Here is an 18,954-nt window from a genome sequence, read left to right as displayed (position 1 = left end):
TATTTGCAAGCACAGAGAGATCGAGGGAACAGAGACAGAGAGAATGGGTCTCCCAGGGCCTTGTGGCGCTGCAAGAGAACTTCGGATGCAGGTGCCACTTTGCGCATCTGCCTTTACATGGGTACTGGGGAATCAAACCCCAGGTGTTAGGCTTTGCAGGCAAGTGCCTTAATCACTGAGAATTCTCTCCAGCCCCGACAATTTATTCTTTAAAATTATTTTTTAATTTACTTATTTGAGAGAGAGAAGAGGCAGACAAAGAGAGAGAATGGACACACCAGGGCCTCCAGCTACCTTGTGCATCTGGTTTACATGGATCCTGGGGAATCGAACCTGGGTCCTTAGGCTTTGCAGGCAAGAGCCTTAACCACTAAGCAATCTCTCCAGTCTTTTTCTTTTCTTTGTAATGTCTTATTGGGCTGGAGCATTGGTGGGAACATCAGGTGGGCAGGTTACAGCAGGGGAATCTCGGCTATGGGCCTCAGATGCTATCTGATGACATTGTAGCTTTTGGGTTGGTGGAAGCTAGGGGTCTGTTCAGACATTCCAAAGGATTTACATCATAGTCACAAGGGTGTTAGGTCACACACAGAAGTGGGCAATAAATGGCTATTAAAGGAAATAAGATAGCCCATGATAATCTGCTCTGCACTTGTAACATTCTAACTCTCCACAATCACCTCTAATCAGTCAATCAGCCTTGTAGGATGTTTAATGTGGAGGTGGCTACCTTCTAGGGAACATTAGTTCACAAGGGTCAGGGACTCAAGGTCATCCTTAGCCGTGTAGTAAATTGAAGGGCAGCCAGCCTGAGCTACAGGAGACACCACCCCAAACAAGCTAAACAGGGGAGGGAGATAGTGAATGCATATCTGGGAGGCTAAGGTCAAGGGAAAGGGTTTGGCTAAATGTCATGTGCTATCAAGTCACCTGGAATCTTTACTTCCCTGTGTAAATGTGGGGCTCAGAGAATCATGAGGCAGCCATGTGGACAGATGGCTCATGAAATGATAGCTGCTGCAGTTGTGACTGCATCTCATCTCCATTAAGACCTCCATCCCAGCAGGCTGCTTGCCCCTAACCCTAACCCTAAGCCTGCAGAAACTGGGCTGCTTGTCAGACATAACCGATCCTCTCCTTCCACCTCTCCAGCCTCACCCCAAACAGGAATGAAGGGAATGCCAGCTTTTCCTGCCCCTCCTTCCCCTCTAAGGTTCCAGAGGATATCTCCAGGTCAAGTAGCTGCCGCAGAAGGTAACCCAAGGGAGCCTGGATCCCTCCTCCCACTTCTTTCCCTTCCTCGCAGCTAGCTTTCCTCTCTTCTCTCCTTTGTTTGACACACTTTCCTCCTGCCGGTAGGTCACTATTAACAGGACATCCCCAAAGGACCCACCCAAGCCAAAGGAACTATCCATACACACCTATTAGATAAGGAAATTCTTTTCTTCCTTTCCTTTCCTTTCCTTTCCTTTCCTTTCCTTTCCTTTCCTTTCCTTTCCTTTCCTTTCCTTTCCTTTCCTTTCCTTTCCTTTCTTTTCTTTTCTTTTCTTTTCTTTTTGTCTTTCAAGGTAGGGTCTCCCTCTAGCTCAGGCTGACCCGGAATTTATTATGTAGTCTTATGCTGGCTCTGCCTCCCAAGTGCTGGGATTAAGAGTTATTATCAGGCTGGAAGATGGCTTAGTGGTTAAGCGCTTGCCTGTGAAGCCTAAGGACCCCGGTTCAAGGCTCAATTCCCCAGGACCCACGTTAGCCAGATGCACAAGGGGGCGCACGCGTCTGGAGTTCGTCTGCAGTGGCTGGAAGCCCTGGCGCGCCCATTCTCTCTCTCTATCTGCCTCTTTCTCTCTCTGTCTGTCACTCTCAAATAAATAAACTAAATAAATAAACAAATAAAAGAGTTATTATCAGGGGCTGGAGAAATGGCTCAGCGGTTAAGGCACTTGCCTGCAACCAGAGTTCGATTCCCCAGTACTCATGTAAAGACAGATACACAAAGTTGCCAGTTCACGTGGAGTCTACTTGCAGTGGCTGGAGGCCCTGGCCCTCTTGGTGTCTCTTCTATCTTTCTCTGCTTGAAAATAAATTTTAAAAATTTATTTATTTGAGAGAAAAAAAGTTTGAGAGAGAGAGAGAGAGAGAGACAGATAGAGAAAAATAAAGGGCACGCCAGGGCCTTCAGCTACTGTAGACGAACTCCAGAAGCATGCGCCCTCTTGTGTATCTGGCTTGGTAGGTCCTGGGGAATCGGCCCTGGGTCCATTGGCTTTGCAGGCAAACACCTCAGCCATCCCTCCAGCCCAATAATTTTTTTAAAAAATTGTTTTTCTTTATTTGTTTGAGAGCAATAGACAGAGAGAGAGAGAGAGAGGGAGGGAGAGAATGGGCGCATCAGGGCCTTCAGCCACTGCAAACGAACTCCACATGCATGCACCACCTTGTGCATCTGGCTTACGTGGATCCCAGGGAATTGAGCCTCAAACTGGGGTCCCTAGGCTTCACAGACAAGCGCTTAACTGCTAAACCATCTCTCTAGCCCCCAATAATTTTTTAAATTTTTTTGGTTTATTTTTATTTATTTATTTGAGAGAGACAGAGAGGGAGAGAATGGGCGCACCAGGGCCTCCAGTCACTGCAAACAAACTCCAGACCCGAGCGCCCCCTTGTGCATCTAGCTAAAGTGGGTCCTAGGGAATTGAGACTCAAACCGGGGTCCTTAGGCCTCACGGGCAAGCGCTAGGCCATCTCTCCAGCCCTAATTTTTTTAAAAAAGAGTTATTTTTAGCCAGGTGTGGTGGTCCACACCTTTAATCCCAGTACTTGAGAGGCAGAGGTAGGAAGTTCAAGGCCAGCCTGAGACTACATAGTGTGAATTCCAGGCCCTACTTAAAAAAAAAAAAAAAGTTACTTTCTGCCTGGCAAGTATGGCTCAGCGGTAGAGCACTTGCCTAGCCTTGCACAAGACACTACTTTCCACCTCTAGGTTTGGCTCCCACACACCTACACAGACATTAAACATTTCCTTAAACTCGCTGGGGGAGCAGGTGAGTGTTCACAGCTTAAAAGGGCAGCCACAGAGCACACACATTTATAGGTCAGTAATACCAAAATCAGTGTACAAACCAGTCTTTCTACAAGGGAGTTAGGGAAACCTATGTCAAACAGGATGGAATCTTCACCCATCTGTAGTTTACACAGCTATAAAACAGCTAAAGGATAAGAGGCTACAATCCCACAGCTGGGCAACCAGAAGGGAAAACTGTGTGGTAATGTCTTACAGCCTTGCTGGGCCTCAAAGCTTTCTTTTCTTTTTAAAATTTTTTTGGTTTTATTTTTATTTATTTATTTGAGAGTGACAGACAGGAGAAAGAGGCAGAGAGAGAGAGAGAGAGAGAGAGAGAGAATGGGCGTCAGGGCCTCCAGTCATTGCAAATGAACTCCAGACGCGTGCGCCTCCTTGTGCATCTGGCTAACGTGGGTCCTGGAGAATCAAGCCTTGAATGGGGTCCTTAGGCTTCACAGGCAAGTGCTTAACTGCTAAACCATCTCTCCAGCCTTCAAAGTTTTCTTAAGGTAGGTCATGGGAGGGTTTTGTCTGTAGCTCAGCCCCACTGTCCTTGGAGAAGTTTCACGATTCACACAGGATGTCAGGTCCTTTTGCAGGGAACTGGGAAATTACAGCTCACTGGCAAGTCAGGGGTGTGGGATCAAAACTCGGCACTTTTAAGAAGGGCTGGCTGGGTGTGTTGGCTCACACCCATAATTCCCAGCATTCGGGAAGCTGAGATAGGAGGATCACAGTGAGCTGGAGGTCAGCCTGGGCCAGAGTGAGACCCTGTTTCAAATACTAAGTGAACAACAGCAACAAAAAAGGCTGAGCACATCAAAGTTTTTTTTGTTTTTGTTTTTGTTTTTTCGTTTTTTCGAGGTAGGGTCTCACTCTGGCCCAGGCTGACCTGGAATTCACTATGTAGTCTCAGGGTGGCCTCGAACTCTCCGTGATCCACCTACCTCTGCCTCCTGAGTGCTGGGATTAAAGGCGTGCGCTACCACACCCGGCTTAGATTTTTTTTTTTTTCAGTTGGCCTTCGGCATCAGGGTTGCACAATGACTTCTGGAACATTCTAGAACATGGATGTTTCTGAAGTTGGTCTCTAAAGGATGCCCTGAGAGGTGTCCCTGGACTTTGATCCTGACTCTGCCATGGAGCTCTGACCATTGCACTCACTCTGAGGTGACGTGCCTTTGTTCTGGTTTGGGAACGTCAGCGTTACCTAGTTCATAAGTTATTTTGCTACATCACTGAAATTTGTCCTTGTGTGATCAGCCTCCCTCCTGCCCCATGCCTTTCTGATCTCTCTCTCCATATTCCCTGTTTTCATCTTGTTTTTACTATATGTTTGTCCCCAGCTGGTCTCTCAACTCACTACATAGCCAAGGATGACCACCAGCTCCATTCCACGCCTGGCTTCCTAGCAGCGATCCCTGGAGTAGCGGGCACAAGTGAGATCACACCATCAAGCACCTGAGTGTGGCTTTGGGCAAAGGGTACCATGAACTAAAGTGACCCCTGGAAAGGCTCAAGGCTCCTCACTGTAGCAAGTAGCAAGACTGTCTACTGCGTCAAGCCCAGATTCCCAGGTAAGGGGACACCAAGCCTCACCTCCTTAGCAGATGGGACTTTGGACTAGTGGAGCCAAACTAGGGGAGTTTGCGACAGGGGTTCACTCTAGCCCAGGCTGACCTGGAATTCACTATGTAGTAGTCTTAGGCTGGCCTCGAACTCACGGCAATCCTCCTACCTCTGCCTCCGGAGTGCTGGGATTAAAGGTGTGCACCACCAATCTGGCCCTGATGTCTAGTTCTCTTGCTATGTATGTATGTATGTATGGATGTATGGATGTATGGATGGTACGATCGATCGATCGATCTATCTATCTATCTATCTATCTATCTATCTATCTATCTATCTATCTATCTTATTATTTTCAGTGCTGAGGACCCAACCCAGAGCCTTGCGCTTTCATCCACTGAGGTAAGTCCCCAACCCCTTAGTGAGGGCTTTGATCACAGGTCTTGCAAAGAGGACATGTTCCTGGGACAGTTGAGGCAATCTCACGGAGTCATCACTCACTCTTCTCACTTTCCGGTTTTGTAGTGAATTCTCTCTCTCTCTGCTTCAGGACAACCAGCTCTCCGCTCTGGAGGGTGGGCTGCTGACCCCTTCCCTTTCGTGTTCCGAGAAGCAGGTGAGAGGCCTGATAACTTGGGGCGCGGGCCCGTCTCGCTCTCTGGCCCATGCTGCCCTCTAGCGGCCGTGAGCCGCACCTGCCCTCAGGTGCAGCCCCGGCCCGGTCGTAGGGCCTGCCTAGGGGATGCGTGTCCCACTGGGGATTCTTACTGCACGTCGCCGCTTTGTTAGCTCTTCTCCTTGTCTCTCAGGGATCTACTTGAGGTCATAAATATTTTGTTTCTTTTGTTTTGGTGATGGGGATGGAACTCAGGGCCTCCACCTCTTTACATGCTAGTTAAGTATGTTCCACCATTGAGTTACAGCCCCAGACTTTAAAATATATATATTATTTGATTATATTACATGTATAATTTTATTTATTTATTTATTGGTTTTGTTTCTAGGTAGGGCCTCATTCTAGCCCAGACTGACCTAGAATTCACTATGTAGTCTCAGGGTGGCCTTGAACTCATGGCGATCCTCCTACCTCTGCCTCCTGAGTGCTGGGATCATGCCTGGCCCTACATATTTTTTTTAATATATTTATCTGCAAGCAAAGAGACACTGAGAGAAAAGAGACAGATAGAATTGGTACATCAAGACCTCCAGCCACTGCAAAGAACTCCAAATGCATGTGCCATTTTGTGCATCTGGATTTATGTGGGTACTGGAGAATCGAACCTGGGTTGTTAGGGTTTGCAGACAAATGCCTTAACTGCTGAGTCATCTCTCCTTCCCAATATGTATAATATTAAACATAATTTTACTTATGCATATGTATTTGTGTGTGTGTGTGTGTGTGTGTATGGGCCCACCAGGGTCTCTTGCCACTGCAAACAAAAGCCAGATGCTTGTACCACTTTTTTAAAATGATTATTTTTAAATTTTAATTAATTTATTTGTAAGCAGAGAGACAGAAAGAGAGAAATAGAAGAGAGACAGAGAATGGGCATGCCAGAGCCTCCAGCTACTGCAAACGAACTCCAGATGCATGTGCCCCTTGTGCATCTGGCTTACAATGGTCCTGAGGAATCAAACCTGGATCCCTTAGCTTTGCAGACAAACGCCTTAACTACTAAGCCATTTCTCCAGCCCCTTGTACCACTTTTTGTGTCAGGTTTGTGTGAGTGGCTTGGTAATTGAGCCTGGGCCAGCAGGCTTTGAAAACAAGTGCCTTGGGGCTGAAGAGATGGATCAGCAGTTAAGGCACTTGTCTACAAAGCCTAATGACCAGGTTTCAGTTCCCCAGTATCCACATAAAGCCAGATGTACAAAGTGACATATGCATCTGGAGTTCGTTTGCAGTGACTAGAGGCCCTGGCATGCCCATTTGCTCTCTGTTTTGTCTGTCTCTCTAACTAACATGGGTATAAAAGACCTTACCTCAAAAAAACAAACAAACAAACAAACAAAAAAACACATCTTTAGCCGGGTGTGGTGGCGCATGCCTTTAATCCCAGCACTCAAGAGGCAGAGGTAGGAGGATCACCATGAGTTCAAGGCCACCCTGAGATGACAGAGTTAATTCCAGGTCAGTCTGGGCCAGAGTGAGACCCTACCTCAAAAAACCAAAACAATAAAAACAAAACACGTCTTTGGGAACTGGAGGTTTGCCTGCAAAACCAAAGGACCTTGGTTTGATTCCCCAGGACCCACATAAGCCAGCTGCGCAAGGTGGCGCATGTGTCTGGAGTTTGGTTGCAGTGGCTAGAGGCCCTGGCACGCCCATTCTCTCTCTCTGTCTGCCTTTTTCCCTCTCTCATTCTCTCAAATAAATAAAAAATAAAAGAAAGAAAGGCAATTTCGGCCTCTTAAAAAAAAATAAAAAGCCGGGCTTGGTGCGCATGCCTTAAATCCCAGCACAGGGAGGCAGAAGTAGAAGGATCACTGTGAGTTTGAGGCCACCCTAAGATAACATAGTGAATTCCAGGTCAGTCTGAGGCAGAGTGAGACACTATCTTGAAAAAAAAAAAAAAAAGAAAAAGAAATATGTCTCTGGAAACTGGGCGTGGTGATGCACACCTTTAATCCCAGCATTCGGGAGGCAGAGGTAGGAGAATCACTGTGAATTTGAGGCCACCTTGAGACTACAGAGTGAATTCCAGGTCAGCCTGATGTAGACTGAGAACTTACCTCAGAAAAAAAATAAAATAATAAAATAATAAAAAATAAATTATATATATAGTCTTTGGGGCTGGACAGATGGATCAGTGGATAAAGGCATGTGCTTCAAAGAACCTGACAGCTTGGGTTTGAGTCCCTAGTACCCATGTAAAGCCAGAGGCACAAAGTGGTACTTACATCTGGAGTTCATTTGTAGTGGCAGGAGGCCCTGGCCCACCCATTCTCTCTCTCCTCTCACCTTACCTTCCTCTCTCTCCTTCTCTCAAATAAGTAAAAAAAATTCTTTTTAAAAAAGAACCATGTCATTGAGGGGCTGGGGAGATGGCTCAGCATTTAAGGGAACTAGTTTGCCGTGGGTGATACACTACTTTGATCCCAGCACTTGGAAGGCTGAGGTAGGAGGATCAAGTCCCAGGTCAGCCTGGACTAAAGTGAGATCCTACCTTGAAAACAAAAACAAAAGATATTGGTTTGCAAAGCTTACCAACCTGGCTTCAATTTTAGTATCTGTGCTACCAAAGTAAACACCCAGCCAGGGCTTAATTCCCAGCACTCATATAAAACCAAAGTGCAACAGTGGTTCATACATCTAGCATTTGTTTGCAGGGGCAAGAGATCCTGGTGTGCTAATACACAAACACATGCATAAACACATGCAGAAATGAAATTAAAATTTAAAAAGCAGAGAGACTTTGCAAGACCATCATAATAGGAGGAAAAGATCATGACATGAAAATAAAAGAGAGACTGATTGAGAGGGGGAAGGGATATGGTGGAGAATGGAGTTTCAAAAGGGAAAGTGCGGGGAGGGAGGGCATGGGATATCATTTATAATCATTGAAGTTGTTAATAAAAAAAAGTTGTGCCGGGCGTGGTGGCACACACCTTTATTTATTTATTTATTTTTGTTTGTTTGTTTTTTATTATTTTTATTTATTTATTTGAGAGCGACAGATAGAGAGAGAAAGAGGCAGAGAGAGAGAGAGAGAGAGAGAGAATGGGATGAACTCCAGACGCATGCGCCTCCTTGTGCATCTGGCTAACATGGGTCCTGGGGAATCGAGCCTCGAACCGGCATCCTTAGGCTTCACAGGCAAGCACTTAACCGCTAAGCCATCTCTCCAGCCCGTCACACGCCTTTAATCCCAGCACTCGGGAGGCAGAGGTAGGAGAACCACTGTGAGTTCGAGGCCACCCTGAGACTACAGAGTGAATTCCAGGTCAGCCTGGGCTAGAGTGAGACCCTACCTTGAAAAACAAAAACCAAACAAAATAATAAATAATTTCAAAAGAAAAAAATGAGTGACTTTGAAGGGCTGGAGGTTTAGCTCAGTGCTAAACGGTCTACCTAGCATGCACAAGGCCCTGGTTTCCATCTTCGCCTTGCAAAAAACAAAAGAAAAAGAAAGAAAGAAGACTGCCTTTGAAACCATAGGAGGCATGATGATGCACATCTGTAGTGACAGAGGGCCAGAAGTTCAAGGTCAGCCTCAGCTACATAGCCAGTTTGAGGCCAGCCTGGGGCATTTGAGAACCTGTTTCAACGCTGAATCCCCCCCACACCTACACAGCATTTTATCTCTGTCCATAGGGGGCGCTCCACAGAAGGAAAGTCAGCTTTGCCCAGGTGGCTCTAGTTGGAAGCAGGAGAAAGAGGGATGGAGAAGGCTGTGGTACTGGGGAAAGGAGAGCTGGCACACAGTAGAAATCTCCCTGGATTTGTCCCCTTATAGAGCCACAAATTTGCAGCTGGGAACTGGGGTGATGGCTCAGTGAGTAAAGTGCTGCACAGGCAGGAGGAACTGAGTTCAGATCCCCCAGAACCCACATAGAAGCCGGACATTACCGTGCTAGCGTCTGTAATCCCAGCATGCCCTGGGTGAGAAGAGAGGCAGAGACAGGAATGCCTAGAAGGCCAGCTTACCTGGTATTTGCAGTGGTGAATCATAAGAATTTCTCCCCCAAACAAGGCAGAAGGCAAGGACCCACATCTGAATTTCTGAACGTGTCCTCTGACCTGCACGTACATAGTGACATGCACACACACACACACACACACACACACACACACACACGAGTGCAGCTGGGAAAGCAAAAACATGTTCCAGAATCCCTGCAGGTGAGCACCCCTCCAAACATGACCAGATAGAGTCAAGTTGGGTCAGGAGGGAATGTGACACCGGATTACATTAATCAGACGGAGCCACTAGAAGCTGCTAAGAGCAGGGATCTGGAAGGGCCTTTTCAGCCGCCCACTCAGAACAAGATCACTCTGCAACCATGAGGATGTGACAGAAAGTCAAACGTCACAGCACCCAGCAGACATGTCCTGAGCCTCGTGCCTCCCATCGTGCTGGGCCATCGTTGCTTCTCTCCCCATAACAGCTGAGGCTGCACTTGGATTCCAAGGACCCAAGTTACCGATCATGAACCCTCCTCTCTACTTCCTGAGCAAACCCCACTTTCTAGGAGTCCCTCATGATGTGATGCCTTCCGTCTTTCTGAGACACTACAGGGAGATGGAGCAGCAACTAAAGGTACCTGTTGGCAAAGCCTGAGGGTCTGGGTTCAGTTCCCCAGTACCCACATAAAGCCAGATGCACAAAGTGCACATACATCTGGAGTTCCTTTGTCACTGCAAGAGCCTGGGGCTACCATACTCTCTCCTTGTTTGCAAATACATAAAAAAGGTTGGGGCGGTGGCTGGAGATATGGCTCAGCAGTTAAGGCACTTGCCTTCAGTCTAACAACCCAAATCGAATTCCTCAGTACTCATGTAGAACTGGATGCACACAGTGGTACATGCATCTGGAGTTCGTTTGCAGGGGCTGCAGGCCCTGGTGCACTGAGCGAATTCTCTCTATCTGCCTCTCTCTCTCAAATAAATAAAATATTTTAAAACTTTAGAAAAAAAAAAAAAGCTGGAGATGGTGGCATATGCCTTTAGTCCCAGCACTTGGGAAGCAGATGTAGAATAATTGCTGTGAGTTTGAGGCCAGCCTGGACCTAGAGAGTGAGTTCCAGGTTAGCCTGAGCTAGGGTGAGACCCTGCCTGGGAGCCAGGCTTACGGCTCACACCTTTAGTCCCAGCACTGAGGAAGCTAAGGTAGGAGGAGCTACATGACTTCAAGGCCACCCCGGGCTACACAGTGAGTTTCAAGCCAGCTTGGGCTAGAATGAGATCCTGCCTCCACCTCCCCCCAAATATAACAAAACATTCTCAAAAGGCTCAGTGCTTGCCGGGCGTGGTGGCTCACGCCTTTAATCCCAGCACTCGGGAGGCAGAGGTGGGAGGATGGGAGGATTGCCGTGAGTTCAAGGCCACCCTGAGACTCCATAGTCAGCCTGAGCTACAGTGAGACCCTACCTCGAAAAAAAAAAAAAAAAAAGGCTCAGCGCTTGCCCGAGGAGACCGAGTTCCCCGAGTTTGATTCCCCAGCATTCATGTAAACATCTGGGTGTGCAGAGCACCAACGGCAGAATGACAGGCTTGCTGGTCAGCCGTTCCGACTGAACATGACTGGAGAGACGGCTCAGCAGTTAAAGGTGCTTGTTTACAAAGCCAAAGGACCCAGGTTCTATTTTCTAGGACCCACGTAAGCCAGATGCACAAGGCATGTGTCTGGAGTTCTTTGCAGTGACTGAAGGCTCTGGTGCACCCATTCTCTCTATTTCTATCTGCCTCTTTCTCTTAAACAAACAAACAAACAAAGAGACTCCATCTTATGAAAAAACACAGATGAGTGACAGGGAAGGACACCTGACACTCTCTGCTGACTGCCACATGTGTGGGCAGGGGGCATGCACATTTGCACACACCATATACAACAAAACAGGTGTGCTGGCCCACGCCTTTAGTCCCAGCACTTAGGAGGCTGAGGTAGGAGGATCACCATGAGTTCAAGGCCAACTTGGAACTACAGAATGAGTTCCAGGTGAGCCTGGGCTATAGTGAGACGCTACGTAAAAAAAAAACAAGGTCTTCCAGTCAAGATGGCATCCACCTAACCATCCGCACCTTCTGGGGAAGGAAAGATGGAGAGAATCAGCCCATCACACCTCACCAGGGCCCCAGCTGGAACCATAGAGTAATTGGGGAAAAGAGCAAGAGTGCTGCTTCCTTGGTGAACCTGGTTCCAGCGCAAGGGTGGAGACAGACACAGAGAACACTCAACTACCAAACCAGAGATCCAGAGACACAAAGGCTCCCAAGGCCTCATCACCGAAGCAGACCTAAAACGAACCCGACATGGCTCAGGGAAATTCATGAAAGAGGGGGCGGAAAGATTGTTAGAGCCACATGTTGGGACATTATGCACCGAGACATTGCCTCTTCCCCATAACTGATGGCCACCCCCACAATGCACAACCCACATTCCCCAACGAGGAGGGTCCCTGTGGAGGGGAGAGGACAGTGAGGGGGCTAACAATGGTACCAACATGGCTGATACACACTGTGCACATAAATAATAATAAGAAGAAGAAAGAAACAAGGCCCAGGGAAGAAAGCACGTGTTTAATTGTTCTACAAGATGCCTTAGAATTCACAAAGCAGAACAAGTGGATTTCCTTAAAGGGAAAGATCCACAGATGCACACAGTGGAGGCAGTGGTTATGTGTGGCCTGTCTGCAGGGCTCAAGGAGGACTCAGGGGATACAATGGGGAGGCCAAAGAGATGCCCACCCTGGCACCTCCTGGGAAGGACACTTAGCTGCATTCCTGTTCCCCAAGTACACCAAAGGCACTCAGTCTACATCTACGGAGGACTCAGTGAAGCTGACAGGAGGGGCAGGCTACCACTCTCTTCCTCCTGGCTCTAGCCCCACTTCAGCATGACATGTCCTGGAGGGGGGTGACCCATGGCCCATGGCTGGGTCACTACTCAGTCACATTTTTTTTTTTTTTTTTCGAGGTAGGGTCTCGCTCTGGCCCAGGCTGACCTGGAATTCACTATGGAGTCTCAGGCTGGCCTCGAACCCACAGCAGTCCTCTTACCTCTGCCTCCCGAGTGCTGGGATTAAAGGCGTGCGCCACCACGCCCAGCTCAGTCACATTATTTTTTTCTTTTTTCTTTTTTGTCATTTTCTTTTTTATGGAAGAGAATTGGCACGCCAGGGTCTCCAGCCACTGTAACCACATTCCAGATGGGTGCGCCACCTTGCATGCTCATGCCACCTTGTGCCACTTTGTGCATCTGCCTTACGTGGGATCTGGAGAGTGAAACATGGGTCCTTAGGCTTCACAGGCAAGTGCCGTAACTGCTAAGCCATCTCTCCAGCCCCCGGTCACATTCTTGTTTTTGTGTTTTTTTGAGGTAGGGTCTTGCTCTAGCCCAAGCTGACCTGGAATTCACTTTGTAGTTTCAGGGTGGCTTCGAACTCAAGGCGATCCTCCTACCTCTGCCTCCTGAGTGCTGAGAGTAAAGGCATGAAATTATCTCCCCCAGATCCAAAGAACAAAGTTTCTTATTTCGATTTCACAGTTTTCACAAAGCATTTTTTTTTTTTTTAAGCAGGATCTAGGAGTTTTTCTTCAAACAGCTCAGTACCCCCCCCCCATGCTAAAGTGGTCTCAGCACTGTCTGCTACACAGCTAAGGGTCAGGGTCAGGGGCTCAGGCGTCATCTAGCAGGTCAGGGCCAGCACTGCAGAGGGGCCATTGGCAAAGTGGGATGTGAGGAGCCTGCAGGTGGCCGGGAAGGAGGAGCCAAAAGCCTGGAGGACACTGTGCATTACAACCCATGTCTGCACCGGGAGAGGCCATGCCACGGGGGCTCGGGACTCTGCTTCCCAGATCTGCAGGGCTGAGCTGCCTGTTGGTCCCCAGAGAGGCTAAGAAAGGTGGGCACAAGCAGGGCAGGAAGGGAAACTGAGTCAGGGAGGAGCCGTGGCAGGGCCTCAGCAGCACCCTGCTGCACTCCGCTTCACGTGACAGGGCTTGCAGAAGAGGTGGTCGTTCAGGGGGTAACAGCCTTCATCCGTGGGCTCCACAGACAGGAGGACGCTGCAGTCCTGGGGAGACAAAGGCACGGGTGTGAGTGTGTTTGGAGGGGGCACGAAACTCACTCAGCATTTGCTGGAGAAACTAAATGACTGCACCTCCCAAGGCTGAGGAGGATGGCTCCTCATTCCGTGTTCCCTCCTAATGCCGAGGTCTAACAGTTCTCTTCTCGTGGCTGGGCCCAAACACCTGACTAAACAGAGGCAACTTACAGCGTAGAGGGGACATGGGATGTCAGGCATGGCAAAGCAGGGAACTGGCTCACATCTTGTCTCAACAGGAGGGCGCAGCAAGAGTGAGCTAGCTCAGCTGGGTGTGGCAGCACTTTATTTTTATGTATTTCTTATTATTATATTTTTTGGGTTTTCAAGGTAGGGTCTCACTCACTCTCTAGCCCGGGCTGACCTGGAATTCACTACGTAGTCTCAGGGTGGCCTCGAACTCATGGCGATCCTCCTACCTCTGCCTCCCGAGTGATGGGATTAAAGGCATGTGCCACCACGTCCGGCTTGTGGTAGCTCTTTTTTTTTTTAATACATTTTATTTATTTATTTGAGAGAGAGAGAGAGAGGAAATGGGCACTCCAGTCACTGCAAAGGAACTCCAGATGCATGCACCCCTTGTGCATCTGGCTTATGTGGGTCCTGGAGAATTGAACCGGGATCCTTTGGCTTTGCAGGCAAATGCCTTAATTGCTAAACCGTCTCTCCAGCCCCTTGTGGTAGCTCTTTAATCCCAGCATTTGGGAGGCGGGGGAAGGTGGATCGCAGTGAGTTCGAGGCCACCCTGAGACTGCGTAGTGAATTCCAGGTCAGCCTGGGCTACAGTGAGACCCTACCTCAAAAAACCAAAAACAACAACAAAAAAGAGCTAGATAACTAACACACAGCAGAGCTGGGCTAATCAACCTCAAGGTCTGCCCCCAGTGACACCCTCCTCCAGTTAGACTCTGCCTCCCAAAGGCTCCGCCAGGTGGAGATGGAGGTGGAGATGGGGCATAAGGTTTCATCACAAACACATGAGGCCAAGGGGGACACTACATTCAAACCACCACGCGAGGCCAGGTCTCCATGAGGTTATAGCAGATGCAGGGATGTAGGGAGGTGTGTGGTGACCACAGACTGGGAAGGGAGAGCTGAGAACACTAGAGGGAGACCCTGGAGGGGTCATCAGATGCCCAGGCTACAGGGTCTGAATCCTGGCAGCCCTCTGGAATGTAAGGTACATAAAGCAGAAGAAACCAGCTGACAAGACCAGCCAGGCACAGACCAGGCCTGTGCTAAGTGAAAAAATGAATCCTGAATCCAGCCCAGCCCCCTTTTTTCTTCCCCCCTGTAATAGGATCTTATTCTTGTCCAGGCTGACCTATAACTCACTCTAGTTCCAGGCTGGCTTCAAACTCACTGTGATCCTCTTACCACAGCCTCCCAAGTTCTGGGTTTCAAGGTGTGTGCCACCACAATCCAGCAGTATTTTAATTTATTTTTTGGTTTTATGAGGTAGGGTCTTGCTCTAGCCTAGGCTGATTGGGAATTCACTTTGTAGTCTCGGGGTGCCTTCGAACTCACAGCAATCCTTCTATCTCTGCCTCCCCTAGTGCAGGGATTAAAGTTGTGTGCCACCACGCACAGCTTTCAGTCCTTAACTTTGCAGGAGGGAAAACTGAAGTCCAGAGAGGGGCAAGGGTTGTTGCCGTTCTCAGAGCTTGGATCCGATCAGGTCTCCAGGCTGAATGAAGGAGCCTTTGATTTTCAATCCTGCTGATGGAACCAAGTACACTTAGGCAAGTACTCTAGTACTGAGCCACGCCCCAACCCCATATATTTACTTAATTTAACTTATGTATTTTGAGACAGGAGCTCAGATGGCTATGTAGTTAAGGATGACCTTGAACTTCTGACCCTCTAGTCTTCATCTCAATAGTGCTGGGATTATAGGAGTGAGCTCCCACACCTGGTTTCATGAGGCGCTGGCATCGAACCCAGGCCTTGATGCTAAACAAGCACTGACCCACGTTCCAGCACAATGAGTGGGATTTGGGGCTCAAACTTTGGTGACTTCACCACTTTTTATGTTTTTGTTTTCAGAGGTAGGGTCTCACTCTAGCCCAGGCTGACCTGTTATTAACTATGTAGTCTCGGGGTGGCCTTGAACTCATGGTGATCTTCCTACCTCTTCCTCCCAAGTGCTGGGATTAAAGGTGTATGCCACCTTTCCTGGCCTTTAAAAAAAAATATTTATTTATTTATTTTAAAGAGAGCAAGAGAGAATGGGAGAGAAAAGGCACTGTAAACAAAATCTAGACACATGTGCCACCTTGTGCATCTGGCTTATGTGGGTCCTGGGGAGTCCAATCTGGGTCCTTAGGCTTTGCAGTCAAGCACCTTAACTGCTAAGCCATTTCTCCAGCCCTTCACCATTTCTTCTTCTTTTTTTAAATTTTATTTATTTATTTGAGAGAGAGAGAGAGAGAGAGAGAGGGAGGGAGGGAGAGAATGGGCACACCAGGGCCTCCAGCCAATGCAAACAAACTCCAAATGCATGTGCAACCTTGTGCATCTGGCTTATATGGGTCCTGGAGAGTTGAACCGGGATCCTTTGGCTTTGCAGGCAAATGCCTTAACCACTAAGCCATCTCTCTAGCCCTTCACCATTTTTTAAAAAATATTTTTAGCCAGGCGTAGTGGCGCACGCCTTTAATCCCAGCACTCAGGAGGCAAAGGTAGGAGTATCGCCATGAGTTCGAGGCCAGCCTGAGACTATATAATGAATCCCAGGTCAACCTGGGCCAGAGTAAGACTCTACCTCAAAAAACAGAACAAACAAACAAACGAAATGATTTGCAAGTACACAGAGATAGAAAAACAGAGAGTAGGTACCCCAGGGCCTCCAGCTTATGCAAAGAAATTCCATATGCATACATCACTTTGTACATCTGGCTTTACATGGGAACTGGGGAATTAAACTCCAGTCATTAGGCTTTGCAGGGAAGCACCTTAACTGCTGAGCCATCTCTCCAGTCTTGACTTCACCCTTTTGCCTGCACTTATCTGGGCCTTACCTGGGCACATGCTGAAGTCATGACGGGATCAGAACAATTCCTGCTCAGCATTTCAGTTCAAGGACCAGAAATTGCACACACCTGATCTGGTTCCCATAGAGACAATTTTGGGTACACAACTGGCCATCAGGATTTAGCAGGGACCAGGGTTTGTAATCTGGGTTCCTCAGTAGCTAGCAGGGTGGAGCGCCCTCGTGTGGTTCTTCTCTGCAACTCCACCCTGGTCTCCAGGTGATAAGGAAATCTCAGGTATCTGGGTCACTCACAATGTCCACTTGTTAAGCATTGTGAGGGCATCCAATGACAAACCTCAAGCCCCAGTGGGGAACTGCAACTGCTCCTGAGCTAGAATCGGGCGTGGAAAAGACCTCAACCACACCCCCGTATCATAAGTCTGTGGGAGAAGGCAGCTAGACTCACCCGGACAAAAGCACTTTTTTGAACCTGTTTCCCCATCTTTTTTGTTGTATTCGTTTTTATTTTGAGGCAGGGTCTCCATTTAGCCCAGGGTGACCTGGAACCCAGGCTAGAATCAAACCCATGGCAATTCTCTTACCTCAAGCGTTGGGAGTGCTGGGACACGTGCCACCACACCTGTCTTCTAAACTGTAATCCCTAGAGAGTCGGAATCCTGACTGACCCAGGCAGGCAGCTTTGGTTAAGGTGATCATGGATAAACGGGGGTCATCTGCTTCCTAGCCATGCTTAAAAGAAGCCAAAGGACCCAGGTTTGATGCCCCAGGATCCATGTAAGACAGATACACAAGATGGCGCATGTTTTTGGAGTTCGTTTGCAGCAGCTAGAGGCCCTGACACGCCCATCCTCTGCCTCTCTAAATAAATAAATAATAATTAAAAAAAAAAAAAAAAGAATGCTAGTCTCCAGTCGCGTGGTGGCACGTGCCTTTAATCCCAGCACTCAGGAGGCAGAGGTAGGAGGATCTTTGTGAGTTTAAAGCCACCCTGAGAGTACATAGTGAATTCTAGGGCAGGCTGGGCTACAGTGAGACCCTACCTTTAAAAAAAAAAAAAAGAAAGAAAGAAAGAAAGAAAGAAAGAAAGAAAGAAAGAAAGAAAAGGAAAGAAAAGGAAAAAGGAAGAAAGAGAGACAGGAAAAAGGAAAAGGGGTTGGAGAGATGGCTCAGAGGTTAAGGTGCTTGCCTGAAAAGCCTAAAGCCCGGAACCCGGGTTTGATTCTCCACTATCCACACAAACTAGATGAACTAAGTGCACATGCACCTGGAGTTTGCTTGCAGCGCTGGGAAGCCCTGGCATACCCATTCTCATTCTCTGTTGGCCTCTCTCTCTCTGTCTCTCTCATGAATAATGAATAAAATAAAAAAGGAATGCTAACCACTTACTTAGGGACCTAACTAGGATTATGGTGGTGACAGCTATATTTCGTCTTCCTCATGGATGACTTATCAGACTTTGAACTCTAATCACCAAGGCAACCTACCCATGAAGTAACTGATCAACTTCTTTCCCCTGTTTCCCTGACAACAGCAGTTAAAACAGCTCCTTGCTTCCACATAGCTCTTTAAATCAATTGCTAGGCCCATAAATCAATAAATGTGAGTGATTAAACATTTACAATTACTCACAGGTTGATTGAGAGATTTGCCCTAGGGCCCCCTGAAGAGGTGACGCCCATTAAAAATGCCACCTTTGTCCTGGGAACTAGGAGGGAATGGAGGGGATTCTAGAGCCCCAGACAGACCTGCAACATCACCTGCAGGGTTCAGGACAAAGGAAAGTGACCAAAGATTAAGAACCACCAGATGGGGCTGGAGAGATGGCTTGGCAGTTAAGGCATTTGCCTGCAAAGCCAAAGGACCCACGTAAGCCAGATGCACAAGGGAGCACATGCACCTGGTGTTTGTTTGCAGTGGCTGGAGGCCCTGGTGCACCCATTCTCTCTCTCTCAAATAAATAAATAAATAAATAATTAAATAAAATATGTTAAAAAAAAAAACAAACTACCAGATGGAGGCCAGGCATTGGCGCATGTCTTTAATCCCATAGCACTCAGGAGGCAGAGATAGGAGGATCACAGTGAGTTTGAGGCCACCCTGAGACTATAGAGTGAATTCCAGGTCAGCCTGAGACCCTACCTTGTAAAAACAAACAAACAAGAAAGAACTACCAGATGGGGGCTGAGGAGAGAGAAGATGGCTCAGCGGTTAAGACACCTGCTCACAAAGCCTGCCAGGACCCACATAAAGCCAGATGCACAAAGTGGCACATGCACCTGGAGTTTGTTTTCAGTAGCTAGAGACCCTGGTGCACCCATACTCTCTCTGCTTACAGACAGACAGACAGACAGACAGATAGATAGATAGATAGACAGACAGAACTTTGAAAAGCTGGGTGTGATGGTACACTCCTTTAATCCCAGCACTTTGGAGGCAGAGGTAGGAGGATCGCCATGAGTTCAAGACCACCCTGAGACTACATAGCGAATTTCAGGTCAGCCTGGGCTAGAGTGAGACTCTACTTCAAAAAACCAAGAACAAACTCTGAAATGGGGGCTGAGGA

The 18,954-nt window shown here is 47.9% G+C and overlaps 1 protein-coding gene across 7 annotated transcripts in view; it reads right to left on the bottom strand.

Annotated features, from left to right (window-relative positions):
• Nucleotides 1-12,798: 12,798 nt before the first annotated feature.
• Nucleotides 12,799-18,954, bottom strand: part of Fblim1 (filamin binding LIM protein 1) — a 33,710-nt gene continuing 27,554 nt past the window's right edge. For all 7 annotated transcript variants that reach the window (XM_045151261.1, XM_045151262.1, XM_045151260.1 and 4 more), the window contains exon 9: nt 12,799-13,366. In XM_045151261.1, the coding sequence (XP_045007196.1) occupies nt 13,253-13,366 (114 nt within the window). In that variant the 3' untranslated portion in view covers nt 12,799-13,252. The remainder of the gene's footprint in view (nt 13,367-18,954) is intronic.

Source organism: Jaculus jaculus, chromosome 5 (genome assembly GCF_020740685.1).
Source record: "Jaculus jaculus isolate mJacJac1 chromosome 5, mJacJac1.mat.Y.cur, whole genome shotgun sequence".
Classification (NCBI taxonomy): Eukaryota; Metazoa; Chordata; class Mammalia; order Rodentia; family Dipodidae; genus Jaculus; species Jaculus jaculus.
Note: the sequence above shows the minus strand (reverse complement) of the source record. Positions and strands in the feature narration are given on the sequence as shown.